Source organism: Camarhynchus parvulus, chromosome 9 (assembly GCF_901933205.1).
Source record: "Camarhynchus parvulus chromosome 9, STF_HiC, whole genome shotgun sequence".
NCBI lineage: Eukaryota > Metazoa > Chordata > Aves > Passeriformes > Thraupidae > Camarhynchus > Camarhynchus parvulus.
Genome location: NC_044579.1, coordinates 14,342,919 through 14,366,441, shown reverse-complemented (window position 1 = coordinate 14,366,441; position 23,523 = coordinate 14,342,919). Strand labels below are relative to the sequence as shown.

At 37.1% G+C, this 23,523-nt stretch overlaps 1 protein-coding gene across 3 annotated transcripts in view; it reads left to right on the top strand.

The window, feature by feature from the left end:
• PLS1 (plastin 1) overlaps window positions 1–23,523 on the top strand; it is a 40,693-nt gene that overhangs the window by 10,969 nt on the left and 6,201 nt on the right. For all 3 annotated transcript variants that reach the window (XM_030954361.1, XM_030954362.1, XM_030954363.1), the window contains exons 2-11: window positions 6,744–6,849; window positions 9,358–9,521; window positions 10,692–10,821; window positions 12,476–12,608; window positions 13,480–13,561; window positions 14,455–14,620; window positions 14,716–14,858; window positions 15,923–16,018; window positions 17,666–17,861; window positions 22,464–22,542. In XM_030954361.1, coding sequence (XP_030810221.1) covers window positions 6,780–6,849; window positions 9,358–9,521; window positions 10,692–10,821; window positions 12,476–12,608; window positions 13,480–13,561; window positions 14,455–14,620; window positions 14,716–14,858; window positions 15,923–16,018; window positions 17,666–17,861; window positions 22,464–22,542 — 1,259 coding nt within the window. In that variant the 5' untranslated portion in view covers window positions 6,744–6,779. The remainder of the gene's footprint in view (window positions 1–6,743; window positions 6,850–9,357; window positions 9,522–10,691; window positions 10,822–12,475; window positions 12,609–13,479; window positions 13,562–14,454; window positions 14,621–14,715; window positions 14,859–15,922; window positions 16,019–17,665; window positions 17,862–22,463; window positions 22,543–23,523) is intronic.

The window sequence follows — 23,523 nt, the reverse complement described above, 5'->3', positions numbered from 1 at the left end:
TAGCAGATTCACTGTATCCAACTTTTACTTTGGGTCAGAGTTTTTTGACTCTAACCTTGTTAAAAATTCTGTAGGGAAACTTTGTTTTTGTCCCTTAATTTGCTGTCAAATTATGGCACACGTTTATTATTTTATATGGTATACTTTGATTCTGTACCCCATAATTTATTGGAAAGGTAATCCATAAAAACTGAAGATTGTTAAGATACAAAATGTTGACATTTTCATTACAAAAGTCATAAATCTCAAAAATAGAATTATTTTGCTTCACATTAAGGGATACATTGTTTTTGTAGACAATCTGATCTTGTGTTCTAAAAAACAGAAGTGTTGTGTCTTATCAAGAGATGTATAAGAAAAATCTTGTTTCTGTTTTTCTAATACTGATTTTCCTGGTGTTTTCAAGTCCTAAAGAAAATCTACTTGTTGCATGGAAGCAGCTTTGTTTATGTATTTGCCTGGAAATGGTTTGCTGTCAGGTAGGGAGCTCTGGACACACTATTACACAAATAAAAAATTTAACTCCTTTGCTGTTCTGTTACTTGTGGAAGTGATCTAACCATAACTTACATAACTGTATTAAGAATGACAATATTCATACACATCAGAAAATATAATTAGAATAACTTGTGTCCACAGCTCTTCAGGGCTGGTGTTATTGATCTGGGTTACCTTAATGTCCCAGTTTCACAGAGAATGTCATCAAAAGCAAATCTGAAATAGTGACAATACTCACAGCTCTGTGCTGGAAGCAGGTGAAACTTGTAAAAATCGTAAAAAAATAAACTAATTAACCAAAGCAGAATGAGTCACATATGATCTGAGATAATCCATTTGGTCAAATTCAGCCCAAAATGCTGGTGTAGCTAGACTGTAAAGAGGTTAGGTTTGCAGAACATTTCATGAAATGTTCTTCTGTGAACTCAGTGGGCAACAGCCCTTTTTCAAAATTACTTGCCTACGAGTGGTATAGGCATAGGTAAGGTTTCTGTTGATATATTTTATTTGGAGTGCTGAATGCAACAACACAAAGCACAGGCAGTTTGAGATCCTCTTGAATGATGCATGTAAAGGAAACTGCGTGAAACTGATACTGCTGATAAATTTGCATGCCTAGTCTGTACACCCAGCAGCCAAATGAGGCTGAAGGCATTTTGTTTGGTTGAAAAGGTATCTTACTGAAGGGAGCTTTTATCTGTCTTATGAGAGAGTTGCTCTTAATCCTGACGTGAGCCTCATGAAACTGTTCTGTACTTACGCCACAGTAAGTGAACTCAGAGCAAGCCCATGACCAGTCTAACAATCAAATATCTCAGCTTGTTTTACTTATTCATCCAAGTTTATCTTAAAGGCATAGAGGAAATGTTGGTTCTGTTACTGACCATAGTTACTGTGCTATGTTGAATAAATTCCCATGGAGTGAGTAATTAATTAACATCTAGACCTCCTTTCATGAAATACATGTTTTGTGGACAAAAAATTTATCACTGTGGCTGGTTTGGTAGCCTTACTTTAGCAAAGGTCAGTGAAGTTAAAAATACCATTTTTCCCTCTTAAATAGTACTTGTTCACAATGTCGTTCCTACAAGACTGAGGAAAATTCCATGGATTATTGGTTTATATGTTGAATATTGGTTTATATATTTCTTCATTGTTATCCTCTAACTGCTAGTAATTAAATACTTTTGTTCATCATAAATATATCCAGTCATGTTTATAAGCCCAGGCTGAGAAATACAATTCCTGAGTGTTCCAGGTTGTGAAGCTTCAGACTGACTGTACCATATTGGAAGAACTTTGCTCTTCATTCTCCTCTGCTAATAACTGTAATTGATACCATAATTATACCCCATCTCTTCTTTCAAAAATTGGTCATGTGCTTGCAAAACCTTTATTTATATATATGTGTACTTACACAGATATATGTATGTATATAGCTAATTACTTTGACCTTTTGGTGCTCTCTTTGCTGCATTTGGAATGGATCTATTTTTTAATCTTTTTTCTTTATAAAGCCCAGTGCCTGTCAGTCTGCAGGTGTGTTAGATTAGTTCTTTCTGAGAGCTGGCCACACCTGGGATACTGTGTCCAGTTTTGATTTTTGCCACAAAGAAAGATGTGGATGGGCTGGAGAGGGTCCAGTGAAGGGCCACAAAAATGATCAGAGGACTGGAAGCTGCCATAGGAGGAAAAACTGAGAGAACTGGGTTTGTTCAGCCTTGAGAAAAGTAGGTTTAGGGAAGACCTTATCACCATGTTCCAGTATTTGAAGGGTGGTTACTCCCTTTTAGAAGTAGTCACATGGAAAAGAGGAGGGGTAATATCTCCAGGTTGTTCCTGGGGACACTTCATTTGGTCACGAGACAATTTTTTTACAAAGAGGAACAGTCAGCCATTGGAATAATCTTCCCCAGGGTAGTGGTGCATTCCCCAGCATTGGACACTTCTAAGATTAGGCTGGGCAGGCTGCTGGACCATCTTGTCTAGAGAATGCTTTTGCCAAGAAAGGTTGGACTGGCTGATTCCTGCTGTGCCTCCCAACCTGGCATTCTGTGATTCTGTGACTGTTCCACAATGAAGGCTTCTTTCACTTTGCATGCCAGACAGTGCAGTTCTTTCCTAATGATGTCTCCTGCAGCCTTACTAGTGATACAGGAAAGATGTGTCACTATATCCTTCCATATCTTTCCATATCCTATCTTTCCATATCCTATACCAGGGCAAACAACAATAACAATAAAATTATAAAGCCACTGAACTCTAGTGATTATTCATTTTGTCATAAAGATTAAGAGTTATCACAATAAGATAAAAACTTACCTTTTCTTAATTTAATTCAGATTAATCACCACTGCTGTTTTACTACAGACCACCAGTGCGACCCCTAAAACAATTTGTGCTTTCATGTTATTAAAGGATCGATTCAGTTGGCCCCTAATCATCTTTTTACTTGAAGGACAAGAATAATCTTGGCATAAATAAGAAGTTCTTTTCAGTCTAAGATGAGTTGGGGTGGGGAAACCAAAAAATAAACAGAACAAACAAACCTGGGTACTTTTAGCTTCTTAAAAAACATCAGAAACCTCTGTGTTGTTGTGTGTGTTCATATCAAGCTAAGGGTATGTTAGTTCTGTTGTTAGTTCTGTCATAGTTCTGTATGTTGGTTCTATTGCTCAAGTCTTTATTATATGCAGATATTTCCAGTAATTTTTAATTAGCATTTCCTCTTTCCTTACTGTCTAAAGGGAATATGTGATGCATATTCTTGTTTTAAAGTTTCTTTTGTGTGTCTTATACCTTACAATGCATTGTTTTCTGAGACTGGACAGAACTAGTTTATTCTGGCAAGAGATTAAAAGACACTAATAGTGCCTGAAAGCTATCCTGTTCTCATCACATTGACTTAAAGAGTCCTGGATAACTAACACAGGAATACTACAGGTTAAACTGTGTTTTGGGGAGATTTTTCCCATTAAATTCTGTAGCAGATTCAAAGCCAAATAAGAGGAGAATTTTCATGTTTTGTAATTATAGATAGTACATAGTAATAACCAGCTGGTTGTTGATATAAAAGCACAACCTGTATATGCAAATGATGCTCTCTTGACTGTAATTAGAGACAAGAGCTTTAAGAATGATGCAGCAATAGGCAGTATTTGCAGCAGGGATGGAGGAGGTGTGTCCCTGATGCAGACAAAAAGAACAGCAACAAAAGAAAATAGGCTCTCGAGTCAGCATTCTAACCTCCATTGTCACTGCAGTAGCAGCTGCGTGTGGAAATGAGGCAAACAGAATTTGAAATGCAGAACTGGAAAAGAAATTGCCATTTGCCTGCATGGATGGAGACAACTATTGGGCCTGATTGCCAATTAACTGCTCTGTTTTTTCTGACAGCTTTGATAACAGGTCAAAAATGTGGCAGGAGCTCTCTTTGACCTACTCCATCCTTTGTGGTTTTTCAGCCATAGATGCTCCTCTGCACACAAAGAAATACCACAATGGTGCCAACAGTAGTTTGTATCTGTCTTATGCTGGATGTGGATGATTTCCAGCAGTGGCCAGTAATTTATCTTTAGATTGAAAAAGCCTTCCAGGCATAGGAAGCAGGCTAGGACTACATAAATATTGTCAGTTCATACTAAGCCTATTTTCAAGTACTCAAAAAAGGATCAAGGGTACTTCATCAGCATTAAAACAGTGTTTGTACCTACCCTGTCCTGGAGCAGCAGGAAATGGTTTGTTGTAGGTGGAGACTACAGAAAATCTAAGTGTCACATGAATACCCTCAGAGTACAGAGAAATGCTCTCTGGAAATGAATATACCTTTGAACAGGTAGTCATAGTTCCAAGACACCTCTGGAGGCTAAATCTTGTCAGAATTGCCTGTGCCCTGAGTCATCTTGGGTGGTGATGAGCCTGGGTGTGCAGGGTATCTATTAGCTTAGATAGAAGGTCCCTGTTTGTGGACTGGAATTGTCTGTAATGTCTGACTAGTTAAGGTGTTGTCTCTGAATGTTCAAACTCTGTCTCTCCTGAATGCCTGAACCATGATTGCAGCACTTCTGCCATTTAATTGATAATCTACCCTGTCAGGATATCATAGGCTATTTAAGGCTGTCTCTTTAGAGCAGTTATTAGCTTTCTTTTTCTGCTTCATTCAAGAGCAGATGTTTCTACTGTGTAACTGAAATAATCAACATCTTTGGAAATCAGAGATTGCTATTTTATGAAACAGAATATGATGGAAAATCTGAATTATCAATTATAAAAGGGCAGGAGTGAAACAAATTTTATGCAACTTAGCAGAAATTTTTAAGATCTGAGTCATGATAATGGTAAATAGTTAACTTTAATGGTGCCAGCAAAAATGCTGTTGTCTTTTATACTTGCATAGCTAAATATTCCACTTATGATTTGTCATGCTATTTCTGTATTTCAGAGAAGTGTCATCTGTTTGGTTTTTGGTTGGTTTTTTATTTTTATAGATTTGCAGTCGTTTAGATTTCCTTAGTAATTTGCATTTAAATGTTTTATTTTTTCATCAGTTTTTCCACAGTTCATTATTTCTTTAATTGCCACATCAGGTTCCCAGAGAAGGTACTTGCGCTTCCAGAAATATCTGTGTGTAGGGTTTTTTCTGAATATATATTTTAATTTTTTTTTCCTTTTGATTATGGACACTGGTATATGCTATTAGTAAGCTTAGCAAAACGGGTAAGAAGGATTTTAGTACTTAAATAAGATCTAGTGACATGAAGGAAAAAGACTTAACTTGCCACCCACGCTCAAGGCCATATCCTGTGTGACCCACAGGAGCAGTCCCAGTGAAGACACAGAAAATACTAACCCAAGGAAAGTAGACAAGATCTATTTAAAACAACCCACTGTTAAGAGCTCTGTTTATATAGCATTGTGGAAGAAAAATTTTCCACAAAAGGTGGGGAAGTAAAAGTACAGCCTTTCCTAAGGGCATCCAGCATGATTCATGCTAAAACTTATTGTTGAAGTCAGGTTTCCTCTTCTAGAGTCTTGTCCAGTGGGTAACAGTCCTGTTCTGCTGGTATGCACGATTGTTGGGGAAGAAGCAGCTGCATTTAGCAGACCAGAATATATTTCTTGTGAGCTTGGTCATTCCAAGAATATATTTTTTCTTGCTCTAAAGCAAAAGCATTAAACCAGAAGGAAAACTTGGGCAAATTTAGAACAACTTTGATGAAAATATTTATGTGAGGTGGATTTTTGCCACTTTTGGCTTATATAGTAAAAGCAAAGATGAAACATGGACGTTTAGGACAAGCACAATCCCTCCTGTAGCAGCCTGTGCTCCCTCTCTGTCTCCAGCCAGGTGCTGCTCAGAGCTTGGTGCAGGCAGGGTTGTGCTGCCCTGGCCTTGCCTTGTGTGTGCCAGCGGCACTGCATGGTGGAAAATGACAAATGCAAATATAAACTTGGGTGTGGAGACAACTGCATGTGGCTTCTTTACACAGCTGCACTTACTGCCAATAAATCTGAATCATCCTGTTGTAGTAAAGCTTTGATAAGAGGCAAAATCTTTCATGGGAGTTTATCAGCCCTTGTGAAGGTGCCTTCAGTTTTGTTCTGCTTTTCTAAGAGGTCAGCAGAGAAAGGCTCCCACTGAATCTTTGCTCAGTAAAAGCCTTCATTCAGCTCTTTGACAGTGTTAGGAGACAGCAGGGTGTCAGAAGAGTGTAGAGTTCAGGTGGTGGTACCTCCTGGAGTCGTGGAAAGGCTCCCTGGTGTTCACTGACAGATTGTGGGCAGGTCCTTGGAGGTGTCCCACTGAGATTTATGTTGTGTAAATGTTGGAGTGCTCAGTGCTTTGCAGGGCTAGATTCCAGCACTAGCCACTGCTTGGCAATGATCCTGCATCTCACTTAGAAATTAATGTTTCCAAAAATTGTTTGTTGAAGTGTAAGGAGATTTTAATGCTGGAAAATCACTGAGGCAATGGAGGTAAGTTGCTGGCCAGTGCTTATTCTATGCAAATGAAAACATCAAATGTACGTAAACAGGTGCTGCTGTTGTGAATTTTCACTCACTATTGCAGTGAAAAGAATTGCCAGATATCTGATGTACTTTAAAGTGTTGTTTGTAATGTTTTAAGTGTGTCAGGCCTGGATGTGTTCTTCAGGTCCAGTACCTCGTGTTGAATAGATCAGTAACTTATATGTGTCTGGAATTACATCCTGCCTTATATCTTACCTGTTTATTGTTTTTATTAGGTATTAGCAATTGAGGACAACACCTGCTGGCTGAAGATGGAGAACAACATAACTACAATCTCTCGTGAAGAGCTTGAAGAGCTACGAGAAGCATTTGGCAAAATAGGTATGTTTTAAATGAGGGAGTCATAAGGATGCTCTTATTTAGGGCAAAACTGTTAAGGATTTATGGAAGCAATCTTTGTGGATCACTTGGTTTTGACAGGACTGTGTTTTCCCTCTGTATTGCCAGTAATATCTAAAAAAAATGTAAAAAGAATGTTTACATAGAGCCCCTTACTTTCACTGGAACTATGTGTGTTAATTTCTTTCAACTTCAGCACTGAAAACAGATACATTTTCTTGCAGGGTGGTAGCATTTTATGTGTTATTGTTATGTATTGTTACATAACGGGTCTCAAAATTCAGGTTTCTGGACTCCATAATTTGGAAAAACTTTTGGCTAAGCTTCAGGTGTTGCATATTTTCATGTTAGATTACTGACACTTGGTTTTTGCTTTATTTGCATGCTTTGCTGAACTAATAATTTCATTTATTCAATCAGGTTTTATGTTTTAAGAGAACTAAACTTGGAGAATTTTTGATCTTTTGTTAATAAGATCAGCTTTGTTACACCAGTGTTAATAAATAACTGTACAGTTTTGTATGCTTGAAAGGATGTTTACAGATTAATCAGAGCACACAGAAAGTGTAAGAAATTATATAGCAGCTGCCCTTTTTTTCCAGATTGCACTGCTGTTGTGAATGTTCATATCTGCTTTATTTCTTATTTACTGCCATTCTGAGGGGTGATGTGTAACTGTGCAGCTCAGGAAATCAAACAACCATGTTTGTAATCAGTCATGATGGGGGAAACAGGATCATTTTAGGCAAGAACTCTTAAATATTTGGAGACTTTACTTGGTAAAGAAACTATTGGGAAGCTGAATGTTAGAGATTTGGAAGACCATGAGTAGTATGGAGAAGTGAAGAGGGAATTATTCAGGTTCTGCCAATACAGCTATCACGTGATGCCCAGTAGAGAGTCAGGAGATTAAAATAAAAAGAACTAACTTTACAATAAATAATAGAGCAGTGAGCCCATTGACTGAGGATGTTGTTGAGACTAAACAAAGAGTAGAAATTCTACAGGGAGTAAGATACATCCATGGAAGATAATTCCTGAGTTGCTGTTAACCAATCATCAGGAGATCTATAGGTCAAGTAGTTTATATCCTGCAGGTGCTGGGATGACAGACCAAGGAGAGGAGCACGATATACATGTATCACTCTACTAAGAGATGTTAGCATAGCTGAAAACTCGCTGGTGTTGTCTGACAGCTTTTCTATATGTTTGATTTTCACCATCTGTATTCCTTCTTCATCTCCATCCTCTGCCTGCATCTTTTCCTGTTTCAGCTTGAAGAATTGTCTGTACTGCTCCTTCTCACTGAAGAGCATTTTTTTCCTTATGCTTTCTTTAAAACATAAAAATTATTAGTTTAATAATTAATAATCATTAGTTTAATTTTTTTTCACATTTCTAATGTCTTTATGGATAAAGTACTTGCAGCTAAATTGGTAAACTGAGAGAAGGCATTTATTTAACTCTCAGCTTGTCATCATGGAAACTTACCCTCAGTGAAAGATGAACCTAGAGAAATAAAATAGCTGGTAATCTGAGTGAGCTCATGAGAATGTCCTCTGATGGTTAGACCATCCCTGTTATTATGTATGGTCTTACATGCCTGCAGGCCAGTGGATGAATTAATGCAAATGCAGACATCAAGTTTGTGTATTGATCTGTGAACTTCTGATAGTATCAAAACCACAGAATTATTTTTTTTACCCTGTGTTTTTAGCCTTTTATCTGCAGTGAAATGTAGCTGCTATATAAAGCTGTACAGAAGCTACATAGTGTAGTATGGATTACAAAAAAAATTACTGTATAGCAATTAGTTATGGCTGGAGATGAAAGCATGTTTCTCTGCTTGCCCTTCTCTAATGGGAGGTATTCATGCACTCTGGTATTATTGACTGAGTTCTGATCCTAGATGCAATATGAACAGATGTTTTTGACTAGTAAATGGAAAAAAAACCCAAAAGTGGGAGCACCTTGACAACTCAGAGAAGCAGCCACATCATCTGCTTCCGTTTATGATTCAATGTGATGTTCTCTTAAATTTCTTACAAATATATCATTCATAGAGCTCTTCTAATCACAACATGCATCAGATTTGAGCCTACTGATTGCAAATGGTTTAATGTTACACTAAGCATATATTAATTGATGTCCCTTTGACTTGACTGTTCATAGATAATTTTGTTGGGAGTCCTAAAAAAAATAAGAAAATCTTGAACTTCATTATTTGCAAATTTGCTATCTTGTTCTATCTGTGCTCTGGGATCATAAGATAGTTCCTGAGAAAGCATATAAGAAGATGGCACAAGTCCTAGATAGCTGTGCCTCTAATCCACAAGCATTCCTTCATACTTACCTATATCAGAGAAAGAAACACTCATCTCCTAGAACTGTATTTATCTTGCTTTATTTATTCTTAACAGTTACCATACCTTAGTACATGAATATGCATGAGTTTACATGAGTATAACAACTTGTGCTTTCATTCTACAGATATTGACAACAGTGGGTATGTCAGTGATTACGAGCTTCAAGACCTGTTTAAAGAAGCAAGTCTGCCCTTGCCTGGTTACAAAGTCCGGGAGATTGTAGAAAAAATCATTTTGGTGACAGATAGCAACAAGGATGGGAAAATCAACTTTGAAGAATTTGTCTCTGTAAGACCTTCCATTTGGATGTTTCTCTACTGTTTGATACTTATTGAGAATTAATTGCTACAACTAAGTGCTATTTTTATATATAAGTGCTATTTTTATATATAACTATTACTTTGAGTTTTCTGTGACAACCTAGAATATCCTATATAGTTATTTTCTAATTTTTATCTTTCACATTCCTGTTTAATTTAATGGTTCTGATTTCAGCAGCATGTGAAAGAGCAGTAGTTGCAATCAGTCCCCTCCAAGGTGGGGGGAAGGAGTACATATTGTAGGAACTGTTAGGGCGGCCCTCACTCTGCCAAAAGAGCAGACAATTGGATAGCAGCCTCTGAATGCTCTTAGCAGTGCTTCACTATGCTCAATCTCTATACTAATGGCTGTTTATTACTGGGACTGAGGTACAAGTTTTCCCTTTCACTGAGCAGATTTCAAAGCTTTAGACTTTTCTAATGAGAATCGCTCACTGGTGCATTTGAAAAGAAACAAGAACTTACCAGGCTGTTGGTTTGTGGGTGCTTGGGGATGATGATGTTTTGTTTTGAAATTAGAGTACTGCTGCTAATTGCACAAGGTTGCATGTTGAATTAGGGATTGATCTTTCTTTCTGAGATTCTAAACATAAAAGTATTTGCTTCCAGGTATTAACTGTGTCTTTTACTTATACTTCATTGTCAGTCTGAGACCTCTGCAGTATTTGGGCAAACCTAGGACATACTAATATATCCAATATGGGTTACATTGCAGGCAGGTGGAAAATGGTATTAGCTTGATAAAGGAAGGGCATGTTTAACTGTCATGTTATAACCTTTTGCCTGCCAAGCATGTGCGGAAATAGGTGGGCAAAATATACTGTCATCATCAAAAATGTGTGTATCTTTAGTTGTGTTCTTCAGTTTACCAAAATATCTGTTGTGTAGATCTTTGTATGCCTGTTTTTCTAGATAGCATACCTTAATAGAGGTATTCACTGTAAAATAATATGTTAGATATCCAGTATAGATATAGATATCCAAACAGTAATTATTCCTTTTTAGAACAGAAGTCATTACAAATATCCGAGAAATTCAGTCAGATTAACTGCTGACTCTAGGCTACTTAGATGATTTAACAGTTAGTTATTTGAAAGTACAATCAATCACAAAATGCTTTCTATTTTTTTCATTTCAGATAATTCAGGAATTGAAAAGCAAAGATGTTAGCAAATCTTTCCGAAAATCAATAAACAAAAAGCAAGGTATTACAGCAATTGGAGGAACATCAGCAATATCTAGTGAGGGGACACAGCACTCTTATTCAGGTAAGAAATAATTAAGCACGGGCAAATTTTCCGTGGAGGAAGACTCTTTGAATTTGCACTACAGATAAAAGAGTCTAACTGGAAACTGTTGGCAATAAAAGCAAATTAACACAGCAAAAGCATGTGGAGATAGACAAAGTAAGTGTGGGTGATAGTTTATTAGCTCTGTTCAGTTGTTGCTTGGTTTCACTCTTAGTTGCACTTGTAGGCAAGATGGGCATCTGTGTGAGAGCAAAAGAGGAAAACAAGTACTGACACCTTGTGGGGGAGGAAACAGCCCCTTTGGCATACTTCTAGTAAAGCTAGTCAAGTTTTTGCCTTCATTATATGCTAATGGACACTCATTCCTATATTCAGATAAAAAAATGAATGAATCCTCATTTTCATTTCCACAGTGTTAACTTACATGAACTAAAACCCCACTGACAAACCACCACATATCCTTTCTGGATGGATTGCCCTCCTCAGCTGTCTCTGCATTACAGAATTCTTCACTCATACATGGCTTTTGCATAGACTGTCTCACACTGAAAAAGCTGCTTTTAATATTTGATCTGTTTCTTTCTACCTCCCCTGCTGCATGTAATTTAAGTTGGTAATTGTGCCTAATTGCATTGCAGCTCCTACCCAGAGTGTGAACCACCTTCTTGGATCATATTGCAATCAGCAATATTGCAACTTTTTTGATTAAGTCTGGAATTTGTGTTGTCCCAGATTGTGTTAAGGTTCTGTGTATGAGGAAGATTACTTTGGTTAACCAAAGGGTGGCAATATCCTCTTTCAGTAGGATTCCAGCACCAGCTATACCTGGTACATCCTTAAAGCAGGGGATATGCTCCATCCCGAAGGATGCCTGTAGGGCATCAGAGGTGATTCTTTAGATGCAGTTTTATTTTTGGTGGAGAGAAACAAACCTCACTAGAGCACAATTCACCTGGCCTGGTCTCACCCAGCACCTCGTTTATGATGAGATGAAGTGTGCTCTAGAATTTCACATTGTTTCCCATTGACAGTGAAAGAAGTGTAGTGAGTCAGGTGCTTCTTGAGGCGGGGTGAATACCACCTGTACTCTTTGGGAATTTGGATACTGAGACTTGATTGACTATTATCCAAATAAGCTTTCTTAGATACATAGTAATAAATTATACACCGAATATGAAAGAGAATTTAAAACTGGCATATTAAACTTCCCAAGTTTCTCCAAGCTAAAGACAACTCAGAAGTTCAGATCTGTCTCAAAAGGCTGCCAGTCTCTGAAGTCCAGCAGGAGGCTGACTGAAACACTGCATTTTAAGCAAACAGTGCATGGAGTGAGATGTTGCATATTTCAGATGAGATGTCTTCACCTCTTCTTTGTAATTGCTGAGAAACCAAATTTGAAGTCAGCCTTGAGGACACCTTCTCTAAGAAGTTCCTGTGATATTCGTGTTATCCTTCAGAAAATCACCAGATAATTAGAGGGTACAATGGGAGAAAGGCCAATCTGTACTTAGCATTTTTTGTGTTCTTTCTCATTGGACTGATTTTTTTAATAACTGACCTCTGTGAAATGAAGGGGTTTTGTTGCAGATGAGCCTCTTTGACCCAAATGCTATTACTAGTACGTCTTCATGGAAATGTTCATCTTTTATTTTAATGCTGTTTTTCTTTTCAGAGGAAGAAAAAGTTGCTTTTGTTAATTGGATAAATAAAGCTCTACAAGATGACCCAGACTGTAAGCACCTCCTACCAATGAACCCATCAGATGCCAGTCTGTTTAAATCCCTTGCAGATGGCATTCTTCTTTGGTGAGTCCAAGGCTATGAGAAAGAAAAGAAATTAATCTCAAAGGTTAAATGCTGATCACAGTGATATGAATTAGAAAACTTTAGACAGGCATTAACATCAAGACCCCACTCTTAAAATATTTTATTTGTTTGCATATTAATGTGATTTTTAGCATATTTTCTGTGTGACTCTGTGCATATGTTATAGAAGCAGTTTTGTACATGCCAGATATGTGCAGGCTGTTTATAAAGGAGATAATTAAACAGTTCATAAATTCATTACTTGAAATAATTAGAAAACTTGACTATTTTAAATATTTTTAAAAGTTACTACTTACAGTCATTAAATCATGGGGTATCAGGAACAGAAATCTGAATTAAGTCCATGGCAAAACAGAGAGCATGTAATAGGTCCCTTAACTTCAGTCTGCTGCAACTTTAACTAGAAAGTGGATTACTAGTACTTACTGACACACCATGGTAACAAGGCATTAGCTGTTAGTATTGATGTGAATTAGTCTTGAGATCCATGTAGATACAAGGTACTACAGAAATGCAGTGCAGGAATACACTGATTAGACTACATTTTTTCAGTAGAGACCATTTCAGTTACTTTGGTTTACAGTTTTCATCTCAGGAGCTTTCTTTGACAGTTATAAATATGATCTATTAATTATAAAAGGAAGATGCAATATATTATCTGGGGCATTCTGAATGAATGTGCAGTTATTTAATGGGGGAGAGGAGATTTAGACAACAGTCTTTTTTTTGTTGTTTTTTTTTAATCTTGTCAGAAATGTGTGCAGCTGCTTGAGTGTTAGTAGCTTATAACCAAATAATATATTTTCTGAGAAATGGAAGTTTGAATAAACTCTTGACTTTTCTTTCATAGCAAAATGATCAACTTTTCACAACCAGATACAATTGATGAAAGGGCTATTAATAAGAAAAAACTCACTCCTTTCACTATTTCTGTAAGTACTGCATGAATAGGAACTTGCCACAAATGAGAAAGTAAAGTATTTTTCTGTTTTAATGACAGTTCTTCTGGTGGAGAAAAAAAAAATTTAAAATCATATGGAATAAAAAAATCCTGCAGTATGAGCTTGTATTTTCTAATAAACTCTACTGTATTCTCCTATTTCTTAGACGATTTACAGAAAAAATAGTTTTTTCTTGTTTTCTCTAATTCTTTCCCTATTAGCTATTTTTGTTTTGCCTTACTGAGTACCTGAAGAAAATAATTTTAGACTTTGAGTGGATAGCCAGGTTGTATTTTAGCCGTGCAGAAAGTATCTGCATGGCTGCATATTCTGTGATAGGATGATGCACTTTCAGTACCGGAGAGTAGCTTTGATAGAGGATGAGGAGATCTAATTTAATTGTGTATGAAGTCATGGAACAGTTTGACAGAAACAGTTTTTAAGAACTTAGTTTGGGTTTAAGAAAACAGGGCTGGAAAGGGAAGTAGATCCATAAGTTATGGACCCAGTGAGAAAAATCTGCTGATAAAAACCTCAGTTAAATGGCAGACTTTATTTTAGGCAGTGGTGTTAAAATATGAAAAGTTAAACTACACTATGTTCTAAATCCTCCATGTGGGTAAAAATATTTTTATTAAAATATTCCTCAGTAATCCCAGCTGCAGAATGTGGCCCACAATTTTTTTGATGGGTCCATATTAACACTGTCATTGTTTTCATTAAATTTTGATAAGATGCAAGGTAGCTCACAAAAAACCTCCAGAGTGCAGTTTTCCATTCAGAGCCATTGAATTAATGCATTATTTCTTCCAAAATTTAATATGAACAATTTTGCTAAAAAATACAATCTCCCAAGTTTGTTAAATGATTATATTTCCAAATAGGAAAACTTAAACCTGGCTCTGAACTCAGCATCTGCCATTGGCTGCACAGTTGTCAATATTGGATCACAAGATTTGCAAGAAGGAAAACCACACTTGGTATTAGGACTCTTGTGGCAGATCATTAAAGTTGGCCTTTTTGCTGATATTGAGATCTCCAGAAATGAAGGTAAGAGTAATGCCAGGTATAGCAATGCCAGGCCCTTGGAATTAGCTCAGACCACAATAGCAGTGATCTCAGCTTTCTTTCAAACTTGCTTTTAGCTCTTATTGCCTTGCTGAATGAAGGGGAAGAGCTGGATCAGTTAATGAAGCTCTCCCCAGAAGACCTCTTGCTGCGCTGGGTGAATTACCATCTGGCCAATGCAGGGTGGCAGAAAATCAGTAACTTCAGCCAAGACATTAAGGTATGTAGTTATTTCTTCTCATAACTGAACACAGTGGTATTAAAACACACAGTGCATAGAAAAAAAAATTGTCAGATCAGGAGAATTTAGATACAATAGTAATCTACCTTATCTGACTGCAGGTTTATTCTGCATTTTTCAACATTGAGAGAGCATTACTTTGATCTCTTCTATCCTATTTAGTTGCTCATCCCCTGTATTATCATATCACAGTGCAAAGTGAACCTTTCCAACAGTCAGGGAAGTTCTAATGTTGTTAGGTGTCTATTAGAGTTATTTAGGATAATTTGCACCACATTACTAGCTGCCTAATAACTGCCAGTCGCTGCATTGCTGGTGTGTCAACTGACTGCCACAGGGGCTGAAAGGTTCCTTGGGGCAGGTGGCAGAGCTGCATCATTCTCTCTTCAGTCATTCTGCAAAGGCAGGCAGAGCACTGTTGTAGCCCAGCTGAGGAGAGAACACAGCAACTTTTTAAAACTGAAAGCAAAGGAGGAGGACTGCCTTAAGGTCCTTAGACCTCCTTTCATTGGAGAAAACCATGTCCTTAATGGTTTTTGGCTATCTACTGCACCACTCAGCAAGTTATATAATTTCAAATGTTGCCAAGAAGGCTGTTATAAAAGCAGACTGTAACTAGGGTTTTATATGAAAACTGCTACTATGGTACAAAAAAATATGTAGTGCTTAAGAGAAGTAGTAAATACTTCTAGAACTAATAGGGGTTTATTTTTTCTTCTAGTTTGTTACTGCAAAATTCCTTTTTGTGGGTGACCACATAAATTTGCCCTGAATATCTTAATTACAACAGTCTAGTTAATATTCAGCAGAATAAATTTAACTAGCATTGTCCACAATAATTAGCAGATATTCCTTTTCTCTGTCATCTGGCTAAGTTCTATGTGAAACGGGGTAGTAAAATGGCTATATGACCGCATCCATATTTACTGAAATTAGGGTGTTGTATATTTGACTCCTATGGCTTTTGGATTGGACTATTACAGTCATAAATGTCTAGGAAAGGCTACAAACTTGCTGCTTTTTTTTTTAATACACTGTTTTAGGATTCAAGAGCATACTACCATTTGTTAAATGAGATTGCACCCAAAGGAGAGGACCCTCAACAGTTGCCTATTAAAATTGATTTTACAGGATTTCACGTAAGTATTCAGAAATGTAAAAATAGACCAGAATTATCTGAGACTTCTGTGTATGTATCCAACATTCTAGTTACCAGGTTATCCCTGAATCCTCTTCTGTTTCCTAAGCTGTGCAAAAACTTAGCCAGATTGCTGAGTGTTACAAAAGCTTAAATGAGCAAAAACTTGAGCCTACAGTGCTGCTGAAACAGGATAATGCATCCTGCAGTCAAAAGTTTGGAGCTATGTGTCACTTGGAGTAGTGTACATTGTTGGGTCATCCAACATGAGTATTAGAGCATCCTGCTCAGTTGTCCTGTTCTGGAATTCAGACAAGGAACAATAGACTTCACAAACCGTTGTTCCTTCCTCTAACCAAATAGCAATTAGAAATAACATGTGAGCCCTTCCAGTAACCAGCAGCAAAGTGTGGCATCCATCAAGCTTTAAGGTGTAAAGGGACAGAGGTCTAAAACCAGTGCCTACACTGATGTGGAAGAACTTGTCTAAGTGGCTTCATAAATCCTGTTGGAAGGATTATTCTGGAAGTGCATTTGCTGCAAAGTTGAACTGCATGCCTGAGATACTTATATATTAATCAGAATATACAGTAGAATCTCATTATTCATTATAAGCATGAAGCCCATGTGCATGATTGTTTTCTTACATGCTTTAGTTCTCTTAAATTCCTTGTGTAACGGTTGTCACAAGGGTTCTTGGGTGAAGGAAGAGATGGAAGGTTGACTCCATTATCAGAAGGCTTGATTTATTATTTTATGATATATATATACACTACATTATAACTATACTACAAAGAAAAAGCAGGAGAGCTTTTCAGAAGCTTGCTAAGCTAAGCATAGAAAAGTAAAGAATGATAACAAGGCCACTCTCTCGGACTCTCTCCAAGAGACCTCAGTTCTGGATTGGCCATTATGTTTAAACATCCAAGCTGGGCCAATCCAGACGAACCTGTTGCATTCCACAGCAGCAGATAACCTATTGTTTACATTTGTTTCTGAGGCCACCGCTTCTCAGAAGGAAAAAATCCTAAAGAAAGGATTTTAGTGAAAAGGATGTCTGCAACATCCTTGTTTGCTTTGTTTGCTCTTTTTTGGGATTTTTTGAGAGTGAGAGTAGAAGTAAATTTTTTCCATGCAATTTCCTACAGTTCATATGATCACATTTTGTAATGAAACAGTATATTACTAATAAAGACTAATAAACAAAACATAAGTTGCCAACTTATGATGATTAAGAGAAAAAAATATTAAAAGGACAGCAAGTTGGAAGCATTCAAACTCTTACTGATGGTTTTGGGCATCATCTGGAATTACTTGAGAATATCAGTTTAAAGCATTGATGGTGAACCTTTGGTACATGTAGGAGGATAAGGAATATGGGAATCAACAGCCTGGAAATGGAAATAGCATCTCTACACTCCTGGCTGCAGTTGCTGTGATTAATGAGGAATGCTGTGCTGACAGCCACAGAAGTGAAGGACAGCAGAAGGCAGAGGGGAATTGTCATGGGCTGTACGAGCTAGCTCAGGCATTGGCAGAATGAGGGAGGAACTGACAGGTTCATTTAAAGATTTCCTTGACTGATGATTCAGTAAAATCTAGTATTAGACTTAACTGTAAATTAACTTTTGTTTGTTTTTCTTTTTAGGATAAAAATGACTTGAGGAGGGCTGAATACATGCTCCAACAGGCAGATAAATTGGGCTGCAGACAGTTTGTAACTCCAGCTGATGTGGTTGCAGGCAACCCTAAGCTCAATTTGGCTTTTGTTGCAAATCTCTTTAACACATATCCAGCCCTGCACAAGCCTGACTATTCATCTTATGATCTCAATTTATTAGAAGGTACTCAACTTTCTAACTGTATGAAAGAGAAGAATATTAGTATTAGAATATTTGTAGTGATTTCTACTTCGGTATTCCTTCTAGGTTGTGGTCTAGGATCCCTGTGTACTGGTGCCCGTGTTTACTTACTAGCAGCCAATTTAAGCCTTAGTAGAAAACCCCAGTAGTGTGTATACTGTTCACTTGTGTCAGCCTGACCACATGGTCATTCCTGAATAACATTCTGTCATCCATTTGCAGGAGCAAAAACTGTCCTCCTACTTTCCTTTTGGTTTCCCGTGCTTCTTTCCATGCTATTTATATTTGAGCCAATATACAAATTCTGGCTTTTCTTTGAAGTACTATATTATGCAACTGTAATAGTCTTTAAAAGTATTTTTCACATAGTGCATTTGTATATATGTGTGTGTATGTTTGTTGCCTTTTAAAGTAGGAAACATTTTTTTTTAAAAGGCTTCTGTATCAGCAGCCTATATAAATCTATTGCATCAACAGCCTGTATAGATCCTGTCATAGCAGGGAATTTGGCCTTTAACTGTACAGTTCAGATCTCTAATGCCAGACATAAAGGGATAATTGGTAGCAATCTTTGGCTGTTGCCCTTGGTGTGGACCAGCTAATCTAGGATAATGGAATGGCTCCTGCCAGTGTATTTCACAGTTGTTCACTGATCTCAAAGGAGTGTGAGAATGAGGGGTGCTGCACTCGGGAGAATCATCAGCAATGTTCACATAGTCCTCTGCACTGCCTTCTCGTGCCTTCCTCTTACTGTTCCTATCAGGTTTCCTTTCCATCTAGGTGAGTCCATCTTCCTTTGCTCCTGTTTTTTCATGATTTGTCTGTGCTGCTCATCCCTGTGTCACAAATCTTGTATCCCTCAGAGCATTCCTGTTTCAGGCTTCTTGCTCTTCTAGCTTCAGCTGGGTGCCAGCTGTGATAGAGGTTGTAGAGCACAGGACGTTGTCTTCCCTTTTCAGCTGTGATATCCCCAGTCACTGCAGTCCCTGCTGGCCAGGACAAATGACTGAAGGAAAGGTCTGCTCTTCCTCTGCTTCAGTTTTGTTAGAAATGTCAGCTCTTGGGAATGCATACAGGAGCTGTGTGGAGGTGGAATGTGTTCAGTTTAGCTTCTCTGCTCTGAAGATAAAATTGCTGGTGTGATTTGAAATACTGAAAACTTGGTTAAATTTGGAAGAGTTTTCAATGGCATGGGAAAAACCAGTTGAATTAGTTTTTGGACTTTCCTGAAACATTTTGATGGAGATGAAAGTCTCAGCCAAACCAGTTTAAAAAGTTACAGTCAACTGAATGCTAGACTATGATTTTGTAATTATAAATACTGGCCAAATTTAACTTACTATTTACAGTATATATTTTAGAGATGGATAATCATGCCAATGTTACCTGTTCAAAGAAAAGTAGATGACTCCTTTTTGCCCTCAAATAATGATTCCTGTGGTGTCAAGTAGATCTAAATCATCAAAATAGTTATTCAGCCCAAAGACAGTGTTGTTAATGTTTTTTTTCCTGTTAATGTATTGTTTGTTTTCCATTAAGTCCTGTGTTTATACTGATGTTTTCTCAAGCTAGTGATATAAAATATGACATTGATTTCTTTATAGTTTCATCATAGATTGTCTGTTGAAATCTGACTCATAATTTATAATGCTTTCCTGTTTTGCTTCATGAAATGCAGATTTGACCCCTCCTAATGTAGGTACTGTATTTAGTACTTTTCTGTACTCCATAAAAGTGTTTATTCTGCAATTTTTTGTTCTTTTTTTTCCCTATTGTTTAAACATCTCTGTCCTTTTCTGGTTGATTTTTTTGCATTGTTCTTACATTTTTCTATTGTTTTAATATGCCATCATAAGTAAAAGAGAAAGGAAAAACCCCACAGCATATAAAATGAGGGCAAGAGTTGCAGTAAGTCAAATGCCATACAGGTATTTTGGAGGGTTTAGCGAGTAAGGGCTTTCCATGAACTGAGATGTCAAGCTGTAGGCATGTGTGGGTGAGTAGAGCTTCCTGAAAGTTTTCATTTTCCTGCATAAATTCCATCTTTTCAGGGACTGTCCCACCTCATCAGCATGGTGTGGCTGTCCTCTTCAGTTTAAGACATTTAATGTTGTGCATAAACTGACATCTGCCCTGACAATACATCTGGTGATGTGCACTGAAATATGAGAGCGTGTCTCTCAGGAATACTGACACAGCAAAATGAATATTTGCTGTTGTGTGGGGGTGGAGAGGGTAGTCCTGAGCTCAGTTCTTGCACCACCTTTGCTGCTGATCCAAGGAGCCCCTGGCTTGTGGGGAAAGCAGCAATTTGGAGTCAAAGTCACAAAGAAAGCTGAGTTCTGGGGGGAGGAAGAGGAGGGACTTGTGTCCACCCACTTTTCCTCCAGTGTACATGTTCTGTGCTGTTGCTTAGATTACTGGCAGCCTTCATGGCTGTCACCACAAGAGGGTTAAGTACTTCCACTCAGGCTGGCTGAACTTTGGGTGCAGCTGTATCTTGAGCTCAGTTGTGTTCCAGAGATAATCTTAGATTTTTTCTGAGCTCTTTGGATTCTTCATCCCCTCCCTATGGCTACTCTCCACTCAGTTCCACAGTGTAATGATCTCAAAAAAGAGATGGCAATAAATATAAAGGATACTACCAAATTTGCTCCTCTCTCTTTTGTGTAGCTCTGCCCCCTTTCTGCAGTTTTCCAATGATTTTGGCTATCTGCTGCACCACTCAGCAGAAGATATGCTCCTGATAGGATCACAAGGTATATTTTGAATAAAAGACTAGAGAGAAAAAACTGGTCACTTCTCAGCCATCTGGAAAACTTATGAACACTCATGTATTGCATGATAAAGGGATTTGTTTAGAGTGGCATATTAAATATAGTATGCTGGGTTTAGTTCCTGGACTCCCACTTTCCAAAAGGGTCCTGCCCAGCTTGCATGCTCTTGCTCCTGCTTGGCTACTTTGGATTCTCCTGACAATCTTAAGCAAGCATTTTAAAATCCTCAGTCTGAGTGCAGTTGCTGAGTATCTGTTTTTGTGGCTATGCTGTTTCATAAGAGTTCACTAAATAACCTTGGTACTGTCTTTGTAATGGACAAGTATTCCTAAAAGCACTTTGCAGTCAGTATTTTAGGTACTGCAAATCAACTCAAAGCTCAGTAACCATAAAATCATTTAAAAAACACAAGGCATTTGCTTCAAAATAATATAATCTCAAAGGTATTCTTTATAAACTTAAATTATATATAATTCTTGAGTTATGATTGTTTTTTAAATGGAAAAACCGATATTTTTAATAACTTTGTCACAAAGTGTGATTGTTCTTTTAAATTTTAATGTGGCAAGAAATATGTGAAACAAAGCTCTCTGATGATCTTGCAGAATAGTATTTTTGTTTGTTTCTTCTGTTTCATCAGTGGCTCTGTGGTTATTTTTACATGTAAATATTTGAAACAAACACTAATTCAAATTGCATATAAAAGAAATCATAATTTAGAAAATGTATTGGTAAGATGAATATCAACTATTTTATAATAATTGGAAAGGAAAGAACCTGGTAAGGTGGCTGAAACTTTAAAAATAAAATTTACTCTGTTAGAAACTGTAAACTGCAGCTGAAATTTCTGAAGTCCAGAGCTTTCTCCCTCCTCAGTGTCTTCACTGTTTTCTTAACTGTGGATTATCTACCCCGGGGAACAAAGTGATGAGGTTATTCCAAGCTCACATATTCAGGCTAAATATTTTCTCAAATGCTCCTCTTTGATGGAAGACAAAACAGCTTATGCAGCACTGATTCACATGTAGATGGCTACAGAGATGTTGTTAAAATTTAGGTAGTGCTATATGTAGAAAATTAATGAATTATTGCAAGATCTAACTTTATAGAGAAAGAGAGTTTGGGTAGGACTCATGATTACAATAATAAAAGCAACCTATGTCAGGAAAGTGAAGGTTGGTATTTACTTCCTCATGAATTTTCTGCAGTTCTTGTAAGTAGAATTGCTGGTCAAAACTGTGAGGATAACTGGTCCGCTTGGCAGTATAAATAACTCCACAAAGTTAACCAATACAGCACTGCCTCTCAACGTTTTCAGTGCATAGAACTAAAAAAAATGAAATCTGTTGCTTTGGGGAGGCCCTTTGCAAATCAATACTGTCAAATTCTGTGAGGAGAGAGTGGAGTTGTGCCTCATGTGTTAGTACTGACTTTTGAAAAAAAGATATTATTTCTCTCAAACTGTTGAATGCAGTTTCCACTCATTTTAGTTTCAGGAACTTATTACTAATCATCTCCATGATATATTAATTATGTGAAATATAACAAAAATTTATTTCTGTATTTTATCAAATATCAGATAAATGTAGTCTAATAATGCTACTCCATGTAGTCCCCCTGCCCTGTGCCCAGAACTGAGTGGATCTGAATTGGCTAGGATTGCCTTGTAGTATAGACTGTTGTTTGGGAAATTATGAACTCTTTTTGGGGTGGGAGGGGGGTGGTGAGGGATATGAGAAGCATTTAAACATTGCTTATTAAAGTGTTTTCTCCAATAACTTATATAGAATTGTATTTGTCACCATAGGAGAAAGTAAGGAAGAAAGGACTTTCAGAAACTGGATGAATTCACTGGGTGTGAGCCCATATGTTAATCATTTATACAGGTAAGGTTTTTTAAAAAGAATGATTTGACTTCCCAGGGGTGACAGGGGAAGAAGGAAGGAAAGAAGAGGGGGGAAGTTGTATTTCTACTAGAATAGTGATTTCCAGGTTTCCTCTTCCAAACTGGTCTGTAGGACCACATTAAGCAGTATCTGACTCAAATATTCTAGTCATAATCTAGATAGACTAGAAAACCTAAGAAGGTTTAAATCTTCCCCCCTCACTCACTTGTGTATTAAATTATGTTTTTATAAAAGTTGAGATAATTGTGTTTTATGATGTATAATTTTTATTTTTTCAGTAGACTGTAAGAAGCTCTGCAGTGTAGTATTCCCTCAGATGAAGGGCTTTATAATAAGCTTTTTAGATGCTTCTGGTCACTTTCAAATTATGCCAGAAATTGATTCAAATTCTGTCAATAAATTATGAGATTGAGGGAGCAAATGGGAACACCTGCTTGTATGTGTATTTACTGATTGGTTTCATTTTTTCAGTTTTTTGATCTCTGTAAAGTGATCTGTAGGTATCTTAACGTGGAGAATTTAATTTATTAAGTAGTTGATGGGAATTATCAGTAATGCAACATATAATGGGAAAATAATACTTTTCCTACTATTATTCTTTTGCAAGAATAAGTTCGTTGGGTTTTGATTATTCTTTAGCAAAACAAATCTGTAGGCATCTGCAGATAAAGCATCAGTATTTAACATTTGGGAAGGTCCTTAGAGAACTAAAACTAGATCAATAAATTAAAACTCATTTAGCAGCTATTTTGTCTATACCTGCCCTATGAAAGTAATTATTTAATTGAAGCCAGTGAGTGAGATTGCTTCAGTAAGATTTGTGAAACTAATGAAATGAAATGCAGAATTTGGTGTATATAATTGCAGGAATCAAGCAATGGAATGTAGGCTAGTTTCTTTACAGAACAGCACCAGCTTTTATTTAAGTCTGGAATTTTTCAGCAACTTATTTCCACTGTG